The sequence below is a fragment of the Rana temporaria genome, assembly GCF_905171775.1.
Source record: "Rana temporaria chromosome 1 unlocalized genomic scaffold, aRanTem1.1 chr1b, whole genome shotgun sequence".
NCBI classification, from domain to species: domain Eukaryota; kingdom Metazoa; phylum Chordata; class Amphibia; order Anura; family Ranidae; genus Rana; species Rana temporaria.
Window position 1 is genome coordinate 95,085 of NW_024404400.1, and position 19,465 is coordinate 114,549.

Below are 19,465 nucleotides of genomic sequence, written 5' to 3' on the forward strand. Positions count from 1 at the left end.
GTGTATCTAGATAAAGGAAGGCCCGTAGATGTGGTGTATCTAGATAAAGGAAGGCCTGTAGACGTGGTGTATCTAGATAAAGGAAGGCCCGTAGACGTGGTGTATATGGATAAAGGAAGGCCCGTAGACGTGGTGTATCTAGATAAAGGAAGGCCCGTAGACGTGGTGTATCTAGATAAAGGAAGGCCTGTAGACGTGGTGTATCTAGACACAGGAAGGCCCGTAGACGTGGTGTATCTGGATAAAGGAAGGTCCGTAGACGTGGTGTATCTGGATAAAGGAAGGCCCGTAGAAGTGGTGTATCTAGATAAAGGAAGACCCGTAGACGTGGTGTATCTAGATAAAGGAAGGTCCGTAGACGTGGTGTATCTGGATAAAGGAAGGTCCGTAGATGTGGTGTATCTAGATAAAGGAAGGCCTGTAGACGTGGTGTATCTGGATAAAGGAAGGCCCGTAGACGTGGTGTATCTAGATAAAGGAAGGCCCGTAGATGTGGTGTATCTGGATAAAGGAAGGCCCGTAGATGTGGTGTATCTAGATAAAGGAAGGCCCGTAGACGTGGTGTATCTAGATAAAGGAAGGCCTGTAGACGTGGTGTATCTAGACACAGGAAGGCCCGTAGACGTGGTGTATCTGGATAAAGGAAGGTCCGTAGACGTGGTGTATCTGGATAAAGGAAGGCCCGTAGAAGTGGTGTATCTAGATAAAGGAAGACCCGTAGACGTGGTGTATCTAGATAAAGGAAGGTCCGTAGACGTGGTGTATCTGGATAAAGGAAGGTCCGTAGACGTGGTGTATCTAGATAAAGGAAGGCCCGTAGACGTGGTGTATCTAGATAAAGGAAGGCCGTAGACGTGGTGTATCTAGATAAAGGAAGGCCCGTAGACGTGGTGTATCTAGATAAAGGAAGGCCCGTAGACGTGGTGTATCTAGATAAAGGAAGGTCCGTAGACGTGGTGTATCTGGATAAAGGAAGGCCCGTAGAAGTGGTGTATCTAGATAAAGGAAGGCCCTGTAGACGTGGTGTATCTGGATAAAGGAAGGCCCGTAGACGTGGTGTATCTGGATAAAGGAAGGCCCGTAGACGTGGTGTATCTGGATAAAAGAAGGCCCGTAGACGTGGTGTATCTAGATAAAGGAAGGCCCGTAGACGTGGTGTATCTAGATAAAGGAAGGCCTGTAGACGTGGTGTATCTAGATAAAGGAAGGTCTGTAGATGTGGTGTATCTGGATAAAGGAAGGCCCGTAGACGTGGTGTATCTAGATAAAGGAAGGTCCGTAGACGTGGTGTATCTGGATAAAGGAAGGCCCGTAGACGTGGTGTATCTGGATAAAGGAAGGCCCGTAGATGTGGTGTATCTAGATAAAGGAAGGTCTGTAGACGTGGTGTATCTAGATAAAGGAAGACCCGTAGACGTGGTGTATCTAGATAAAGGAAGGTCTGTAGACGTGGTGTATCTGGATAAAGGAAGGCCCGTAGACGTGGTGTATCTAGATAAAGGAAGGTCTGTAGACGTGGTGTATCTAGATAAAGGAAGGCCCGTAGACGTGGTGTATCTAGATAAAGGAAGGCCCGTAGACATGGTATATCTAGATAAAGGAAGGCCCATAGACGTGGTATATCTAGATAAAGGAAGGCCCGTAGACGTGGGAATACCTAGATAAAGGAAGGCCCGTAGACGTGGTATATCTAGATAAAGGAAGGCCCGTAGACGTGGTGTATCTGGATAAAGGAAGGCCCGTAGACGTGGTGTATCTGGATAAAGGAAGGCCCGTAGATGTGGTGTATCTAGATAAAGGAAGGCCCGTAGATGTGGTGTATCTAGATAAAGGAAGGCCCGTAGATGTGGTGTATCTGGATAAAGGAAGGCCCATAGATGTGGTGTATCTAGATAAAGGAAGGTCCGTAGACGTGGTGTATCTGGATAAAGGAAGGCCCGTAGATGTGGTGCATCTGGATAAAGGAAGGTCCGTAGATGTGGTGTATCTAGATAAAGGAAGGCCCGTAGACGTGGTGTATCTAGATAAAGGAAGGTCCGTAGACGTGGTGTATCTGGATAAAGGAAGGTCCGTAGATGTGGTGCATCTGGATAAAGGAAGGTCCGTAGATGTGGTGTATCTAGATAAAGGAAGGCCCGTAGACGTGGTGCATCTGGATAAAGGAAGGTCCGTAGATGTGGTGTATCTAGATAAAGGAAGGCCCGTAGACGTGGTGTATCTAGATAAAGGAAGGTCTGTAGATGTGGTGTATCTGGATAAAGGAAGGCCCATAGATGTGGTGTATCTAGATAAAGGAAGGTCCGTAGACGTGGTGTATCTAGATAAAGGAAGGCCCGTAGACATGGGAATACCTAGATAAAGGAAGGCCCGTAGACGTGGTATATCTAGATAAAGGAAGGCCCGTAGACGTGGGAATACCTAGATAAAGGAAGGCCCGTAGACGTGGTATATCTAGATAAAGGAAGGCCCGTAGACGTGGTGTATCTGGATAAAGGAAGGCCCGTAGACGTGGTGTATCTGGATAAAGGAAGGCCCGTAGACGTGGTGTATCTAGATAAAGGAAGGTCTGTAGACGTGGTGTATCTAGATAAAGGAAGGTCCGTAGACGTGGTGTATCTAGATAAAGGAAGGTCTGTAGACGTGGTGTATCTAGATAAAGGAAGGCCCGTAGACGTGGTGTATCTAGATAAAGGAAGGTCTGTAGATGTGGTGTATCTGGATAAAGGAAGGCCCGTAGACGTGGTGTATGTAGATAAAGGAAGGCCCGTAGACGTGGTGTATCTGGATTTTGCACACAGTTCCCCATAAACGTTTACTGGACAAAGTAAGGTCCGTTGGCAGGGACCATAGGGGGAGTACATGGACCATAGGGTGAGTACATGGATCATAGGGGGAGTACATGGACCATAGGGGGGAGTACATGGACCATAGGGGGGAGTACATGGACCATAGGGGGAGTACATGGACCATAGGGGGAGTACATGGACCATAGGAGGAGTACATGGACCATAGGGGGAGTACATGGACCATAGGAGGAGTACATGGACCATAGGGGGAGTACAGGGACCATAGGGGGAGTACAGGGACCATAGGGGGAGTACATGGACCATAGGGGGAGTACAGGGACCATAGGAGGAGTACATGGACCATAGGGTGAGTACATGGACCATAGGGGGAGTACATGGACCATAGGGGAGGAGTACATGGACCATAGGGGGGAGTACATGGGCCATAGGAGGAGTACACGGACCATAGGGGAGGAGTACACGGACCATAGGGGGGAGTACATGGACCATAGGGGGGAGTACATGGACCATAGGGGGAGTACATGGACCATAGGGGGAGTACATGGACCATAGGAGGAGTACATGGACCATAGGGGGAGTACAGGGACCATAGGGGGAGTACAGGGACCATAGGGGGAGTACATGGACCATAGGGGGAGTACAGGGACCATAGGAGGAGTACATGGACCATAGGGGGAGTACAGGGACCATAGGAGGAGTACATGGACCATAGGGGGAGTACAGGGACCATAGGGTGAGTACATGGACCATAGGGGGGAGTACATGGGCCATAGGAGGAGTACACGGACCATAGGGGAGGAGTACACGGACCATAGGGGGGAGTACATGGACCATAGGGGGGAGTACATGGACCATAGGGGGAGTACATGGACCATAGGGGGAGTACATGGACCATAGGAGGAGTACATGGACCATAGGGGGAGTACAGGGACCATAGGGGGAGTACAGGGACCATAGGGGGAGTACATGGACCATAGGGGGAGTACAGGGACCATAGGAGGAGTACATGGACCATAGGGGGAGTACAGGGACCATAGGAGGAGTACATGGACCATAGGGGGAGTACAGGGACCATAGGGGGGAGTACATGGACCATAGGGTGAGTACATGGACCATAGGGGGAGTACATGGACCATAGGAGGAGTACATGGACCATAGGGGGAGTACAGGGACCATAGGGGGAGTACAGGGACCATAGGGGGAGTACATGGACCATAGGAGGAGTACATGGACCATAGGAGGAGTACATGGACCATAGGGGGAGTACAGGGACCATAGGGGGAGTACAGGGACCATAGGGGGAGTACATGGACCATAGGGGGAGTACAGGGACCATAGGAGGAGTACATGGACCATAGGGGGAGTACAGGGACCATAGGAGGAGTACATGGACCATAGGGGGAGTACAGGGACCATAGGGGGGAGTACACAGACCATAGGGGGATTACACGGACCATAGGAGGAGTAGACGGACCATAGGGGGAGTACACGGACCATAGGGGGGAGTACACGGACCATAGGAGGAGTACACGGACCATAGGGGGAGTACACGGACCATAGGGGGAGTACACGGACCGTAGGAGGAGTACACGGACCATAGGGGGAGTACACGGACCGTAGGAAGAGTACACGGATCATAGGGTTCTCTGCTGGGACCAATCCTTTTATTTATTCATAAATGACCTGGGGGAGGGGTAAGCAGGGCAATAACTTCTCCGCAGGATGTGAAAACCTTGCAAGAAGATCTGAACAAATCAATGGGGGAGGGGGAGGGGCAACTACATGGCAAATGAGGTTCAATGTAGAAAAATGTAAAATAATGCATTTGGTTGGCAAAAATATGAATGCAATCTATACACTGGGGGGGGGAGAACCTCTGGGGGGATCTAGGATGGAAAAGGACCTGGGGGTCCTAGTAGATGAGGCTCAGCAATGGGGGAGGGAGGAGCTCAGGTATGGGGGAGGGAGGAGCTCAGGTATGGGGGAGAACCACTGGGGGTCCTAGTAGATGATAGGCTCATGTATGGGGGAGGGAGGAGCTCAGGTATGGGGAGGGAGGAGCTCAGGTATGCGGGAGAACCTCTGGGGGGATCTGGGATGGAGAAGGACCTGGGGGTCCTAGTAGATGAGAGGCTCAGGTATATGGGAGGGAGGAGCTCAGGTATGGGGGAGGGAGGAGCTCAGGTATGGGGGAGAACCTCTGGGGGGATCTGGGATGGAGAAGGACCTGGGGGTCCTAGTAGATGAGAGGCTCAGGTATATGGGAGGGAGGAGCTCAGGTATGGGGGAGGGAGGAGCTCAGGTATGGGGGAGGGAGGGAGGAGCTCTGGGGGGGATCTAGGGTGGAGAAGGACCTGGGGGTTGTGGTGGCAAAATGGGCTATATGCAGAGCACACCACCATTCTGCCCTGTGCTAAAAAGCACAGAATTCGTCTTAATGAAATAAGCCATCTTAAAGCTAAATAAGTTCACTCACCATCCATTCGCTGCCATTCATTCAAGGCAAGAGACCTCACCAATTCTTCTCAGTCTAGCTCCCGCCTCCCAGTCATGACTGGTCTGCTGACGCCCTCACAGGCAGTTTTATTAACCACTTCCCGACGGCCGTACGAATATGTGCGGCCGCAGGGTGGCTCTAGTTCTCTGAAAGGACGCATATATGCGTCCTCCGCTCCTCCAGGCCACTAGAGGGCGCACGAGCGCCGCCGGCGGCACGCACGTGCCCGCCACATTCCTGAGATACCGATGCGCATGTCTGGTGGCCGCGATGTCTGCCAGGCACTCGCGATTGGCGGTTACAGAGACAAGGACGTGGAGCTCTGTGTGTAATGATGGGGTGTAAACACAGAGCTCCACGTCCTGTCAGGGGAGAGAGGAGACCGATCTGTGTCCCTTGTACATAGAGATCGGTCACCTCCCCCAGTCACCCCCCTTCCCCCACACAGTAAGAACACACCCAGGATACACATTTAACCCCTTCCTCACCCCCTAGTGTTAACCCCTTCAATGCCAGTCACATTTATACAGTAATTAGTGCATTTTTATAGCACTGATCGCTGTATAAATGTCAATGGTGCCAAAAATGTGTCAAAAGTGTCCGATGTGTCCGCCATAATGTCGCAGTCCCAATAAAAATCGCAGATCGCCGCCATTAGTAGTAAAAAAAATGTAATAATAAAAATGAATAAAAATTCTGTCCCCTATTTTGTAAGCGCTATAACTTTTGCGCAAACCAGTCGCTTATTGCGATTTTTTTTTTTTTTACCAAAAATATGTAGAAGAATACGTATCGCCTAAACTGAGGGAAAAAATGTTTTTTAAAAAAAAAAAAAATATGGCTATTTAATATAGTAACAAGTAAAAAATATTTGGCCAGATTCAAGAAGCACTTGCGCCCGCGCAACCATAGGTTGCGCGGCGCAAGTGCTTACTTGCTCCGGTGTAACGAGTGCTCCTGATTCAGGAACATCGCTACGCGGACTGCAGCCTAGGATATGACAGACATAAGCCTCCTTATGCCTTCACATCCCAGGCTGCATTCTTGCGTTGGCCGCTAGGGGGCGCGGCCATTGTGATCGGCGTGTAGTATGCAAATTGCATACTACCACCGATTCACAAAAGTTGCGCGGGCCCTGCGCACGCAAGGTACGGAGTTTCCGTACGGCGACTTTAGCGCAAGGTTGCTCCTGCTATAGCAGGGGCAACCAATGCTAAAGTATAGCTGCGCCTCCCGCCCGTGAAATTTAAATTTCACGTCGTTTACGTAAGTGATTTGTAAATGGCGCTGGACGCCATTCACGTTCACTTAGAAGCAAATGACGTCCTTGCGACGTCATTTGCCGCAATGCACGTCGGGAAAGTTTCCCGACGGAGCATGCGCTGTTCGCTCGGCGGGGGAGCGCGCCTAATTTAAATGATTCCCGCCCCCGGCGGGATCATTTACATTAGGCAGCCTTATGCCCGGCTGTTTAGCATATCGCCCGCGCAATTTACGGAGCTTCTGCTCCGTGAATCGCTGGGCAAAGCGCAATATTTGCGTGGGCGCAGAGAAAAATCTTTGCTCTTTGCCCACGCAAATATTGCTCCATTCTACCTGAATCTGGGCCATTGACGTTTTTTTCAAAATTGTCGCTCTTTTTTTGTTTATAGCGCAAAAAATAAAAACCGCAGAGGTGGTCAAATACCACCAAAATAAATCTCTATTTGTGGGGGAAAGGCGCCAGTTTTGTTTGGGAGCCACGTCGCACGACCGCGCAATTGTCAGTTAAAGCGACGCAGTGCCGGAAGCTGAAATTTCACCTGGTCAGGAAGGGGGTGTATGTGCCCAGTAAGGAAGTGATGTCACAACATGTGACCTCCTCCATAGGAAGTGAGCTCACAGGGTGTAAGCTCCACCCAGCAGGATAACCCTTCTATCAGGGACTCAATACAGTAATATAACAAGAACAAAATAATACAACACCGCAATACAAGACAATGGATAGAAATACATACAATGCTGCTAAAGTCTTATGGGCGTGTCCGAGTCAGGGAGTGAATGACTTGTATAGCGCAACGCATGCGAACTGAATCGCCTCTGGGCGCTTTTTCCAGCTAGTAGATGAGGGGGGCAGTGTAACGGATTATGGACTATTCTGCCTGGACATTGATAATAACTGCAGGACTTGTTACAGTTGGATTTACCACATTGTATTCTGAGCACAAAGGGTTAATTATACAAGGGACTCTTCACTGTTGAATGCTAATAGTCCCTTTGCATAGCTAATTGACTCTCCGTTGTGTAGTTAATCCCTTCAGAATACGGAGGCTGTTATGTGTGAGTGTATAATTGGTTTAAAGGTTAATTGAATTCTATTGTCTGATCAAGCTGATTGGCTCAAGGGAATGTCCTTGTTTCAAAGTATGTGTATTGAAGTCCCCCCTGGGGGGGGGGGGGGGGGGGGGAGTGTCATTTGTTTCTGTACAGTTGTAACCAGATATAAGCAGGTGAAATATGCCAAATAAAGTGAGTCTGCTTGACCCTTCAAACGTAGCACGTCTCCTTTCTTGGAAGGGCGTTTGATGGGATATACCGGCGGTACTTGCATATCGCAGCTTGCCAGGGAAAGGGACGTCTCCAACGGCTGAGACCCTCACACTACCAGTGGGTAGCCGTTACACTCAGCAATGACAAGCTGCTGCTAACAAAGCAAACAGAATATTGGCATTAAAAAGGGGAACAACTCCAGAGATAAAAGGATAATTCTCTCCTCTACAAGACTCTGGTCCGGCCGCACCTGGAGTATGCCGTCCAGTTCTGGGCTCCAGTTCTCAGGAAGGATGTACTGGAAATGGAGAGAGTACAAAGAAGGACAACAAAGCTAATAAAGGGTCTGGAGGAGGAATGGAGGATATTAGTGATGAGGAAAAGTTGTTCTCTCTGGAGAAGAGACGGGGGAGGGGAGAGGATTTCACAAATACCGGACTGGTGACCCCACAATAGGGGGAAAACTTTTCCCCGGAAGGGAGTTTAATAATAAGACACGCCTCCACTCATAATTAGAAGAAAAGAGATGTAACCTTAAACTATGTAGAGGATTCTTTACTGTAAGAGCGGCAAGGATGTGGAATTCCCTTCCACATGTGGTGGTCTCAGCGGGGGAGGGGAAACGATTAGATAATCACCTGAAGGACCCCAACACACAGAGATATACAATGTAATACTGACATCCAATCACACACAGGGGGGGGGGGGGACTTGTATGTAGATGAGGAGGATAACCACACCCACCAGACTGATGTCTCCGCCTCTCTCTGCAGGAGATATGTTGGCGATCATTTTCGGCGTTCTCTTCGCAGTCACAGCGTTGGCTTTCTTCATCTACTTTCGGCAGAATCAAAAGAAGAATCCCAGGTAATGGAGGGACGCTACAGGGGGGCAAACATGATGAGTGGGGGAAGGGTGACACCCTGGGGGGGGGCAGTGGATAGGAAATGGGAAATCCTCAGACTGCACTGTCCTCCCAACCACACCCACCAATCCTTATAGAGAAATAGGAGGAGCTCCTCCATGACCACACCCACCGTTCCTTATAGAGAAATGGGAGGAGTTCCTCCACGACCACACCCACCATTCCTCCTATATAGAAGAGGGAGGAGTTCCTCCCTGACCACACCCACCGTTCCTCCTGTATAGAAGAGGGAGGAGTTCCTCCCGACCACACCCCCATTTCTCCTGTATAGAAGAGGGAGGAGTTCCTCCCCGACCACACCCCCATTCCTCGGGTATAGAAGAGGGAGGAGTTCCTCCCCGACCACACCCCCATTCCTCGGGTATAGAAGAGGGAGGAGTTCCTCCCTGACTACACCCACCATTCCTCCTGTATAGAAGAGGGTGGAGTTACTCCCCGACCACACCCACCATTCCTCCTGTACAGAAGAGGGAGGAGTTCCTCCCTGACCACACCCGCCATTCCTCCTGTATAGAAGAGGGAGGAGTTCCTCCCTGGCTACACCCCCATTTCTCCTGTATAGAAGAGATCTCAGAGATTTTCCAGCATGCTGGCCTCTGCTCCATTCCTTCTATAGGACATCTTTGACCTTCAAGGTGAGGGATGAGGGGGATGAGGGGTGGGGGGGCTGGGAGGGGATGAGGGGTGGGGGGCTGGGAGGGGGATGAGGGGTGGGGGGCTGGGAGGGGATGAGGGGTGGGGGGGAGGTGGGGGGCTGGGAGGGGGGAGGGGTGGGAGGGGGAGGGGGATGAGGGGTGGGGATGAGGGGTGGGGGGCTGGGAGGGGGATGAGGGGTGGGGGGCTGGGAGGGGGGAGGGGTGGGAGGGGGAGGGCAGTCATCTCCTTCTTAGCCTCCACTCTCCACACATACAATTGTGATAAAGGGAGGCCGCTGTCCTCTACACTGATTGGACGATCTTCCTCTTCTCCGCAGATCGTCCGATAAGAAGTCGAATGTCATCTACAAAGCTGCCGCCCCCGAGGACAATATGGCGTAGAGTCATCAGAGACAGTCGGGGGATGGAAATGGAAAATGTCTGGATTGCTGAGACCAGCCAATGAGATTGCAGCTGTCATTCTGAAGACTTGGATTGGTTGTTGTATATAATGTTCACAGATTGTGTAACTAAAATAAAGTTATGATATTTTATACAAATCCAGGACCCCATATTGTGTCTGACTTCATATGGGTATTGGAGGACGGGGGCACCTACCACATACCCACCAATCACACGCAATCATTCCCAGACCCTGATCTTCTTCTGTATAAATGGATTGGATGGAGGATGGGGGTGAGTGGGGCTCCCTCTTGTGGAGGGGATGGGGGTGAGTGGGGCTCCCTCTTGTGGAGTGGATGGGGGATGGGGGTGAGTGGGGCTCCCTCTTGTGGAGTGGATGGGGGATGGGGGTGAGTGGGGCTCCCTCTTGTGGAGTAGATGGGGGTGAGTGGGGCTCCCTCTTGTGGAGTGGATGGAGGATGGGGGTGAGTGGGGCTGCCTCTTGTGGATTGGATGGGGGATGGGGGTGAGTGGGGCTCCCTCTTGTGGAGGATATGGGGGATGGGGGTGAGTGGGGCTCCCTCTTGTGGAGTGGATGGGGGATGGGGGTGAGTGGGGCTCCCTCTTATGGATTGGATGGGGGATGGGGGTGAGTGGGGCTCCCTCTTGTGGAGGGAATGGGGGTGAGTGGGGCTCCCTCTTGTGGAGGGAATGGGGGATGGGGGTGAGTGGGGCTCCCCCTTGTGGAGGGGATGGGGGTGAGTGGGGCTCCCTCTTGTGGAGGGAATGGGGGATGGGGGTGAGTGGGGCTCCCTCTTGTGGAGGTGATGGGGGATGGGGGTGAGTGGGGCTCCCTCTTGTGGATTGGATGGGGGATGGGGGTGAGTGGGGCTCCCTCTTGTGGAGGGAATGGGGGATGGGGGTGAGTGGGGCTCCCTCTTGTGGAGGGAATGGGGGATGGGGGTGAGTGGGGCTCCCCATTGTGGAGGGGATGGGGGTGAGTGGGGCTCCCTCTTGTGGAGTGGATGGGGGATGGGGGTGAGTGGGGCTCCCTCTTGTGGAGGGAATGGGGGATGGGGGTGAGTGGGGCTCCCCCTTGTGGAGGGGATGGGGGTGAGTGGGGCTCCCTCTTGTGGAGGGTGTAAAGGACACATGCATGCTGCCGAGACAGTTATGATCTTCATGCAGGGAGGACTACAAGGAACTGCATGGCTTGTCACAAGTGGAGGTACCACAGTGTATTCTGAGCTCAAAGGGTTAATTGGACAAGGGTCTCTTTCATTGCTGAATGCTAATGTTCCCTTCGCATAGATAATGAACCCTCTTTTGTGTAGGTAACAGCCCCCCTGTGAGGTGTATGCTGATGGGGATTATGTGTGAGTGATAATTGTTTTAAAGGTTAATTGAATTCTATGTGCCTGGCCAGGAAATGTTAAGTGGGGTGAGGTGCCGAAGCGTCTAGAGACTGGTCAAGTGATTAATTCAAGGAGATGTCATTGTTTCAGGGGGTCTGTGTTGAAGCCCCCTACTGGGAAAAGGGGAGGGCGGAAACTGTCATTGTTCTTGTAACAGTTGTAAGCAGATATAAGCAGGTGAAATATGCCAAATAGAGTCAGTCTGCTTGACTCTGCAAACGTAGCCCGTCTCGTTTCTTGGAAGGGCGTTCGATGGGATATACCGGCGGTACTTGCATATCGCAGCTTGCCAGGGAAAAGGACGTCTCCAACGGCTGAGACCCTCACACCAGTGGGTAGCCGTTACAGAGGGGATGGGGGTAAGTGGGGCTCCCTCTTGTGGAGGGGATGGGGGTGAGTGGGGCTCCCTCTTGTGGAGGTGATGGGGGATGGGGGTGAGTGAGGCTCCCTCTTGTGGAGGGGACGGGGGATGGGGGTGAGTGGGGCTCCCTCTTGTGGAGGGGATGGGGGTGAGTGGGGCTCCCTCTTGTGGAGTGGATGGGGGATGGGGGTGAGTGGGGCTCCCTCTTGTGGAGTAGATGGGGGATGGGGGTGAGTGGGGCTCCCTCTTGTGGAGGGGATGGGGGTGAGTGGGGCACCCTCTTGTGGAGGGGATGGGGGATGGGGGTGAGTGGGGCTCCCTCTTGTGGAGGGGACGGGGGATGGGGGTGAGTGGGGCTCCCTCTTGTGGAGTGGATGGGGGATGGGGGTGAGTGGGGCTCCCTCTTGTGGATCAGATGGGGGATGAGGGGAATTGCTATCATTCGGGATGGATGAGAATAGAAGATGTGATTTCCATATTGGGAGATGTGGAATATTTCCCCGGGAGGGGAGGGGGAGGGGTTGGGGGGAGAGGGGATGGGGGTGAGTGGGACTCCCTCTTGTGGTGTGGATGGGGGTGAGTGGGACTCCCTCTTGTGGAGGTGATGGGGGATGGGGGTGAGTGAGGCTCCCTCTTGTGGAGGTGATGGGGGATGGGGGTGAGTGAGGCTCCCTCTTGTGGAGGGGATGGGGGTGAGTGGGGCTCCCTCTTGTGGAGGGGACGGGGGATGGGGGTGAGTGGGGCTCCCTCTTGTGGATCAGATGGGGGATGAGGGGAATTGCTATCATTCGGGATGGATGAGAATAGAAGATGTGATTTCCATATTGGGAGATGTGGAATATTTCCCCGGGAGGGGAGGGGGAGGGGTTGGGGGGAGAGGGGATGGGGGTGAGTGGGACTCCCTCTTGTGGTGTGGATGGGGGTGAGTGGGACTCCCTCTTGTGGAGGTGATGGGGGATGGGGGTGAGTGAGGCTCCCTCTTGTGGAGGTGATGGGGGATGGGGGTGAGTGAGGCTCCCTCTTGTGGAGGGGATGGGGGTGAGTGGGGCTCCCTCTTGTGGAGGGGATGGGGGTGAGTGGGGCTCCCTCTTGTGGAGGGGATGGGGGTGAGTGGGGCTCCCTCTTGTGGAGGGGATGGGGGATGGGGGTGAGTGGGGCTCCCTCTTGTGGAGGGGACAGGGAATGGGGGTGAGTGGGGCTCCCTCTTGTGGAGGTGATGGGGGATGGGGGTGAGTGAGGCTCCCTCTTGTGGAGGGGATGGGGGTGAGTGGGGCTCCCTCTTGTGGAGGGGATGGGGGTGAGTGGGGCTCCCTCTTTTGGAGGGGACGGGGGATGGGGGTGAGTGGGGCTCCCTCTTGTGGAGTGGATGGGGGATGGGGGTGAGTGGGGCTCCCTCTTGTGGAGTAGATGGGGGATGGGGGTAAGTGGGGCTCCCTCTTGTGGAGGGGATGGGGGTGAGTGGGGCTCCCTCTTGTGGAGGGGATGGGGGTGAGTGGGGCTCCCTCTTGTGGAGTGGATGGGGGATGGGGGTGAGTGGGGCTCCCTCTTGTGGAGTGGATGGGGGATGGGGATGAGTGGGGCTCCCTCTTGTGGAGGGGATGGGGGTGAGTGGGGCTCCCTCTTGTGGATTGGATGGGGGTGAGTGGGGCTCCCTCTTGTGGAGGGGATGGGGGTGAGTGGGGCTCCCTCTTGTGGAGTGGATGGGGGTGAGTGGGGCTCCCTCTTGTGGAGGGGATGGGGGATGGGGTGAGTGGGACTCCCTCTTGTGGAGGGGATGGGGGTGAGTGGGGCTCCCTCTTGTGGAGTGGATGGGGGTGAGTGGGGCTCCCTCTTGTGGAGGGGATGGGGGTGAGTGGGGCTCCCTCTTGTGGAGTGGATGGGGGTGAGTGGGGCTCCCTCTTGTGGAGTGGATGGGGGATGGGGGTGAGTGGGGCTCCCTCTTGTGGAGGGGATGGGGGTGAGTGGGGCTCCCTCTTGTGGATTGGATGGGGGTGAGTGGGGCTCCCTCTTGTGGAGGGGATGGGGGTGAGTGGGACTCCCTCTTGTGGAGGGGATGGGGGTGAGTGGGGCTCCCTCTTGTGGAGGGGATGGGGGTGAGTGGGGCTCCCTCTTGTGGATCAGATGGGGGATGGGGGTGAGTGGGGCTCCCTCTTGTGGAGGTGATGGGGGATGGGGGTGAGTGGGGCTCCCTCTTGTGGAGTAGATGGGGGATGGGGGTGAGTGGGGCTCCCTCTTGTGGATCAGATGGGGGATGGGGGTGAGTGGGGCTCCCTCTTGTGGAGGTGATGGGGGATGGGGGTGAGTGGGGCTCCCTCTTGTGGAGTAGATGGGGGATGGGGGTGAGTGGGGCTCCCTCTTGTGGATCAGATGGGGGATGGGGGTGAGTGGGGCTCCCTCTTGTGGAGTAGATGGGGGATGGGGGTGAGTGGGGCTCCTTCTTGTGGAGTGGATGGGGGATGAGGGTGAGTGGGGCTCCCTCTTGTGGTGTGGATGGGGGTAAGTGGGGCTCCCTCTTGTGGTGTGGATGGGGGTAAGTGGGGCTCCCTCTTGTGGTGTGGATGGGGGTAAGTGGGGCTCCTTCTTGTGGAGGGGACGGGGGATGGGGGTGAGTGGGGCTCCCTCTTGTGGAGTAGATGGGGGATGGGGGTGAGTGGGGCTCCCTCTTGTGGAGGGGATGGGGGTGAGTGTGGCTCCCTCTTGTGGAGTGGATGGGGGTGAGTGGGGCTCCCTCTTGTGGATCAGATGGGGGATGGGGGTGAGTGGGGCTCCCTCTTGTGGAGGGGATGGGGGTGAGTGGGGCTCCCTCTTGTGGAGTAGATGGGGGATGGGGGTGAGTGGGGCTCCCTCTTGTGGAGTAGATGGGGGATGGGGGTGAGTGGGGCTCCCTCTTGTGGAGGGGATGGGGGTGAGTGGGACTCCCTCTTGTGGAGTAGATGGGGGATGGGGGTGAGTGGGGCTCCCTCTTGTGGAGGGGATGGGGGTGAGTGGGGCTCCCTCTTGTGGAGGGGATGGGGGTGAGTGAGGCTCCCTCTTGTGGAGTGGATGGGGGATGGGGGTGAGTGAGGCTCCCTCTTGTGGAGGTGATGGGGGATGGGGGTGAGTGGGGCTCCCTCTTGTGGAGTAGATGGGGGATGGGGGTGAGTGGGGCTCCCTCTTGTGGAGGGGATGGGGGTGAGTGGGGCTCCCTCTTGTGGAGGGGATGGGGGTGAGTGGGGCTCCCTCTTGTGGAGGGGATGGGGGTGAGTGGTGCTCCCTCTTGTGGAGTGGATGGGGGTGAGTGTGGCTCCCTCTTGTGGAGGGGATGGGGGTGAGTGGGGCTCCCTCTTGTGGAGGGGATGGGGGTGAGTGGGACTCCCTCTTGTGGAGTGGATGGGGGATGGGGGTGAGTGAGGCTCCCTCTTGTGGAGGTGATGGGGGATGGGGGTGAGTGGGGCTCCCTCTTGTGGTGTGGATAGGGGTGAGTGGGGCTCCCTCTTGTGGAGGGGATGGGGGTGAGTGGGGCTCCCTCTTGTGGAGGGGATGGGGGTGAGTGAGGCTCCCTCTTGTGGAGTAGATGGGGGATGGGGGTGAGTGGGGCTCCCTCTTGTGGATCAGATGGGGGATGGGGGTGAGTGGGACTCCCTCTTGTGGAGGTAATGGAGGATGGGGGTGAGTGGGGCTCCCTCTTGTGGTGTGGATGGGGGTAAGTGGGGCTCCCTCTTGTGGTGTGGATGGGGGTGAGTGGGACTCCCTCTTGTGGATTGGATGGGGGTGAGTGGGGCTCCCTCTTGTGGAGTGGATGGGGGTGAGTGGGGCTCCCTCTTGTGGAGGGGGTGGGGGATGGGGTGAGTGGGGCTCCCTCTTGTGGAGGGGATGGGGGATGGGGGTGAGTGGGGCTCCCTCTTGTGGAGGTGATGGGGGATGGGGGTGAGTGAGGCTCCCTCTTGTGGAGGGGATGGGGGTGAGTGGGGCTCCCTCTTGTGGAGGGGATGGGGGTGAGTGGGGCTCCCTCTTGTGGAGGGGATGGGGGATGGGGGTGAGTGGGGCTCCCTCTTGTGGAGGGGACGGGGGATGGGGGTGAGTGGGGCTCCCTCTTGTGGAGTGGATGGGGGATGGGGGGAATTGCTATCATTCGGGATGGATGAGAATAGAAGATGTGATTTCCATATTGGGAGATGTGGAATATTTCCCCGGGAGGGGAGGGGGAGGGGTTGGGGGGAGAGGGGATGGGGGTGAGTGGGGCTCCCTCTTGTGGAGGGGATGGGGGTGAGTGGGGCTCCCTCTTGTGGAGTGGATGGGGGTGAGTGGGGCTCCCTCTTGTGGAGTGGATGGGGGTGAGTGGGGCTCCCTCTTGTGGAGGGAATGGGGGATGGGGGTGAGTGGGACTCCCTCTTGTGGAGGGGATGGGGGTGAGTGGGGCTCCCTCTTGTGGAGGGGATGGGGGTAAGTGGGGCTCCCTCTTGTGGAGGGGATGGGGGTGAGTGGGGCTCCCTCTTGTGGTGTGGATGGAGGTGAGTGGGACTCCCTCTTGTGGAGTGGATGGGGGATGGGGGTGAGTGAGGCTCCCTCTTGTGGAGGGGATGGGGGTGAGTGGGGCTCCCTCTTGTGGAGGGGATGGGGGATGGGGGTGAGTGGGGCTCCCTCTTGTGGAGTGGATGGGGGATAGGGGTGAGTGGGGCTCCCTCTTGTGGAGGTGATGGGGGATGGGGGTGAGTGGGGCTCCCTCTTGTGGATTGGATGGGGGATGGGGGTGAGTGGGGCTCCCTCTTGTGGAGTGGATGGGGGATGGGGATGAGTGGGACTCCCTCTTGTGGTGTGGATGGGGGTAAGTGGGGCTCCCTCTTGTGGAGTGGATGGGGGTGAGTGGGGCTCCCTCTTGTGGAGGGGATGGGGGTGAGTGGGGCTCCCTCTTGTGGAGGGGATGGGGGTAAGTGGGGCTCCCTCTTGTGGAGGGGATGTGGGTGAGTGGGGCTCCCTCTTGTGGAGGGGATGGGGGTGAGTGGGGCTCCCTCTTGTGGAGTGGATGGGGGATGGGGGTGAGTGGGGCTCCCTCTTGTGGAGGGGATGGGGGTGAGTGGGGCTCCCTCTTGTGGAGTGGATGGGGGTGAGTGAGGCTCCCTCTTGTGGAGGGGATGGGGGTGAGTGGGGCTCCCTCTTGTGGAGGGGATGGGGGATGGGGGTGAGTGGGGCTCCCTCTTGTGGAGGGGATGGGGGTGAGTGGGGCTCCCTCTTGTGGAGTAGATGGGGGATGGGGGTGAGTGGGGCTCCCTCTTGTGGAGGGGATGGGGGTGAGTGGGGCTCCCTCTTGTGGAGGGGATGGGGGTGAGTGAGGCTCCCTCTTGTGGAGGGGATGGGGGTGAGTGGGACTCCCTCTTGTGGAGTGGATGGGGGTGAGTGAGGCTCCCTCTTGTGGAGGGGATGGGGGTGAGTGGGGCTCCCTCTTGTGGAGGGGATGGGGGTGAGTGGGGCTCCCTCTTGTGGATCAGATGGGGGATGGGGGTGAGTGGGGCTCCCTCTTGTGGAGGTGATGGGGGATGGGGGTGAGTGGGGCTCCCTCTTGTGGAGTAGATGGGGGATGGGGGTGAGTGGGGCTCCCTCTTGTGGATCAGATGGGGGATGGGGGTGAGTGGGACTCCCTCTTGTGGAGTAGATGGGGGATGGGTGAGTGGGACTCCCTCTTGTGGAGGTAATGGAGGATGGGGGTGAGTGGGGCTCCTTCTTGTGGAGTGGATGGGGGATGAGGGTGAGTGGGGCTCCCTCTTGTGGTGTGGATGGGGGTAAGTGGGGCTCCCTCTTGTGGTGTGGATGGGGGTAAGTGGGGCTCCCTCTTGTGGTGTGGATGGGGGTAAGTGGGGCTCCCTCTTGTGGTGTGGATGGGGGATGGGGGTGAGTGGGGCTCCCTCTTGTGGTGATGGGTAGTGGGGCTCCCTCTTGTGGTGGGATGGGGGTAAGTGGGGCTCCCTCTTGGGTTTGGATGGGGGTAGGGGGCTCCCTCTTGTGGAGTGGATGGGGGATGGGGGTGAGTGGGGCTCCTTCTTGTGGAGGGGACGGGGGATGGGGGTGAGTGGGGCTCCCTCTTGTGGAGTAGATGGGGGATGGGGGTGAGTGGGGCTCCCTCTTGTGGAGGGGATGGGGGTAAGTGGGGCTCCCTCTTGTGGTGTGGATGGGGTAGTGGGGCTCCCTCTTGTGGTGTGGATGGGGGTAGTGGGGCTCCCTCTTGTGGAGTGGATGGGGGATGGGGGTGAGTGGGCTCCTCTTGTGGAGGGGACGGGGGGATGGGGGTGAGTGGGGCTCCCTCTTGTGGAGTAGATGGGGATGGGGTGAGTGGGCTCCCTCTTGTGGAGGGGATGGGGGTGAGTGGGCTCCCTCTTGTGGATGGATGGGGGATGGGGGTGAGTGGGGCTCCCTCTTGTGAGGTGATGGGGGATGGGGGTGAGTGGGGCTCCCTCTTGTGGAGTAGATGGGGGATGGGGGTGAGTGGGGCTCCCTCTTGTGGAGTGGATGGGATGGGGGTGAGTGGGGCTCCCTCTTGTGGAGGGGATGGGGGGTGAGTGGGGCTCCCTCTTGTGGAGTAGATGGGATGGGGGTGAGTGGGGCTCCCTCTTGTGGAGTGATGGGGATGGGGGTGAGTGGGGCTCCCTCTTGTGGAGTGGATGGGGGATGGGGGTGAGTGGGGCTCCCTCTTGTGGAGTAGATGGGGGTGAGTGGGGCTCCCTCTTGTGGAGTGGATGGGGGATGGGGGTGAGTGGGGCTCCCTCTTGTGGAGTGGATGGGGGATGGGGTGAGTGGGGCTCCCTCTTGTGGAGTAGATGGGGATGGGGGTGAGTGGGGCTCCCTCTTGTGGAGGGGATGGGGGATGGGGTGAGTGGGGCTCCCTCTTGTGGAGGGGATGGGGGTGAGTGGGGCTCCCTCTTGTGGAGTGGATGGGGGATGGGGGTGAGTGGGACTCCCTCTTGTGGAGTGGATGGGGGATGGGGGTGAGTGGGGCTCCCTCTTGTGGAGGTGATGGGGGATGGGGGTGAGTGGGGCTCCCTCTTGTGGAGGGGATGGGGGTGAGTGGGGCTCCCTCTTGTGGAGGGGATGGGGGTGAGTGGGGCTCCCTCTTGTGGAGTGGATGGGGGATGGGGGTGAGTGGGGCTCCCTCTTGTGGAGTGGATGGGGGATGGGGGTGAGTGGGGCTCCCTCTTGTGGAGTAGATGGGGGTGAGTGGGGCTCCCTCTTGTGGAGTGGATGGGGGATGGGGGTGAGTGGGGCTCCCTCTTGTGGAGTGGATGGGGGATGGGGGTGAGTGGGGCTCCCTCTTGTGGAGGGGATGGGGGATGGGGGTGAGTGGGGCTCCCTCTTGTGGAGTAGATGGGGATGGGGGTGAGTGGGGCTCCCTCTAGTGGAGTGGATGGGGGATGGGGGTGAGTGGGGCTCCCTCTTGTGGAGGTGATGGGGGATGGGGGTGAGTGGGGCTCCCTCTTGTGGAGTGGATGGGGGATGGGGGTGAGTGGGGCTCCCTCTTGTGGAGGTGATGGGGGATGGGGGTGAGTGGGGCTTCCTCTTGTGGAGGGGATGGGGGTGAGTGGGGCTCCCTCTTGTGGAGTAGATGGGGGATGGGGGTGAGTGGGGCTCCCTCTTGTGGAGTAGATGGGGGATGGGGGTGAGTGGAGCTCCCTCTTGTGGAGTGGATGGGGGATGGGGGTGAGTGGGGCTCCCTCTTGTGGTGGGGATGGGGGTGAGTGGGGCTCCCTCTTGTGGAGGGGATGGGGGTGAGTGGGGCTCCCTCTTGTGGAGTGGATGGGGGATGGGGGTGAGTGGGGCTCCCTCTTGTGGAGTGGATGGGGGTGAGTGGGGCTCCCTCTTGTGGAGTAGATGGGGGATGGGGGTGAGTGGGGCTCCCTCTTGTGGAGGGGATGGGGGTGAGTGGGGC

General features: G+C 56.7%; 1 protein-coding gene across 1 annotated transcript in view; it reads left to right on the forward strand.

The window, feature by feature from the left end:
- Positions 1 to 9,953, forward strand: part of LOC120921515 (carbonic anhydrase 9-like) — a gene marked incomplete at its 5' end in the record, with an annotated part of 100,347 nt that extends 90,394 nt beyond the window's left edge. The window contains 2 exon segments of the mRNA XM_040333996.1: positions 8,607 to 8,700; positions 9,732 to 9,953. Coding sequence (XP_040189930.1) covers positions 8,607 to 8,700; positions 9,732 to 9,795 — 158 coding nt within the window.
- Between the last annotated feature and the right edge of the window lie 9,512 nt (positions 9,954 to 19,465).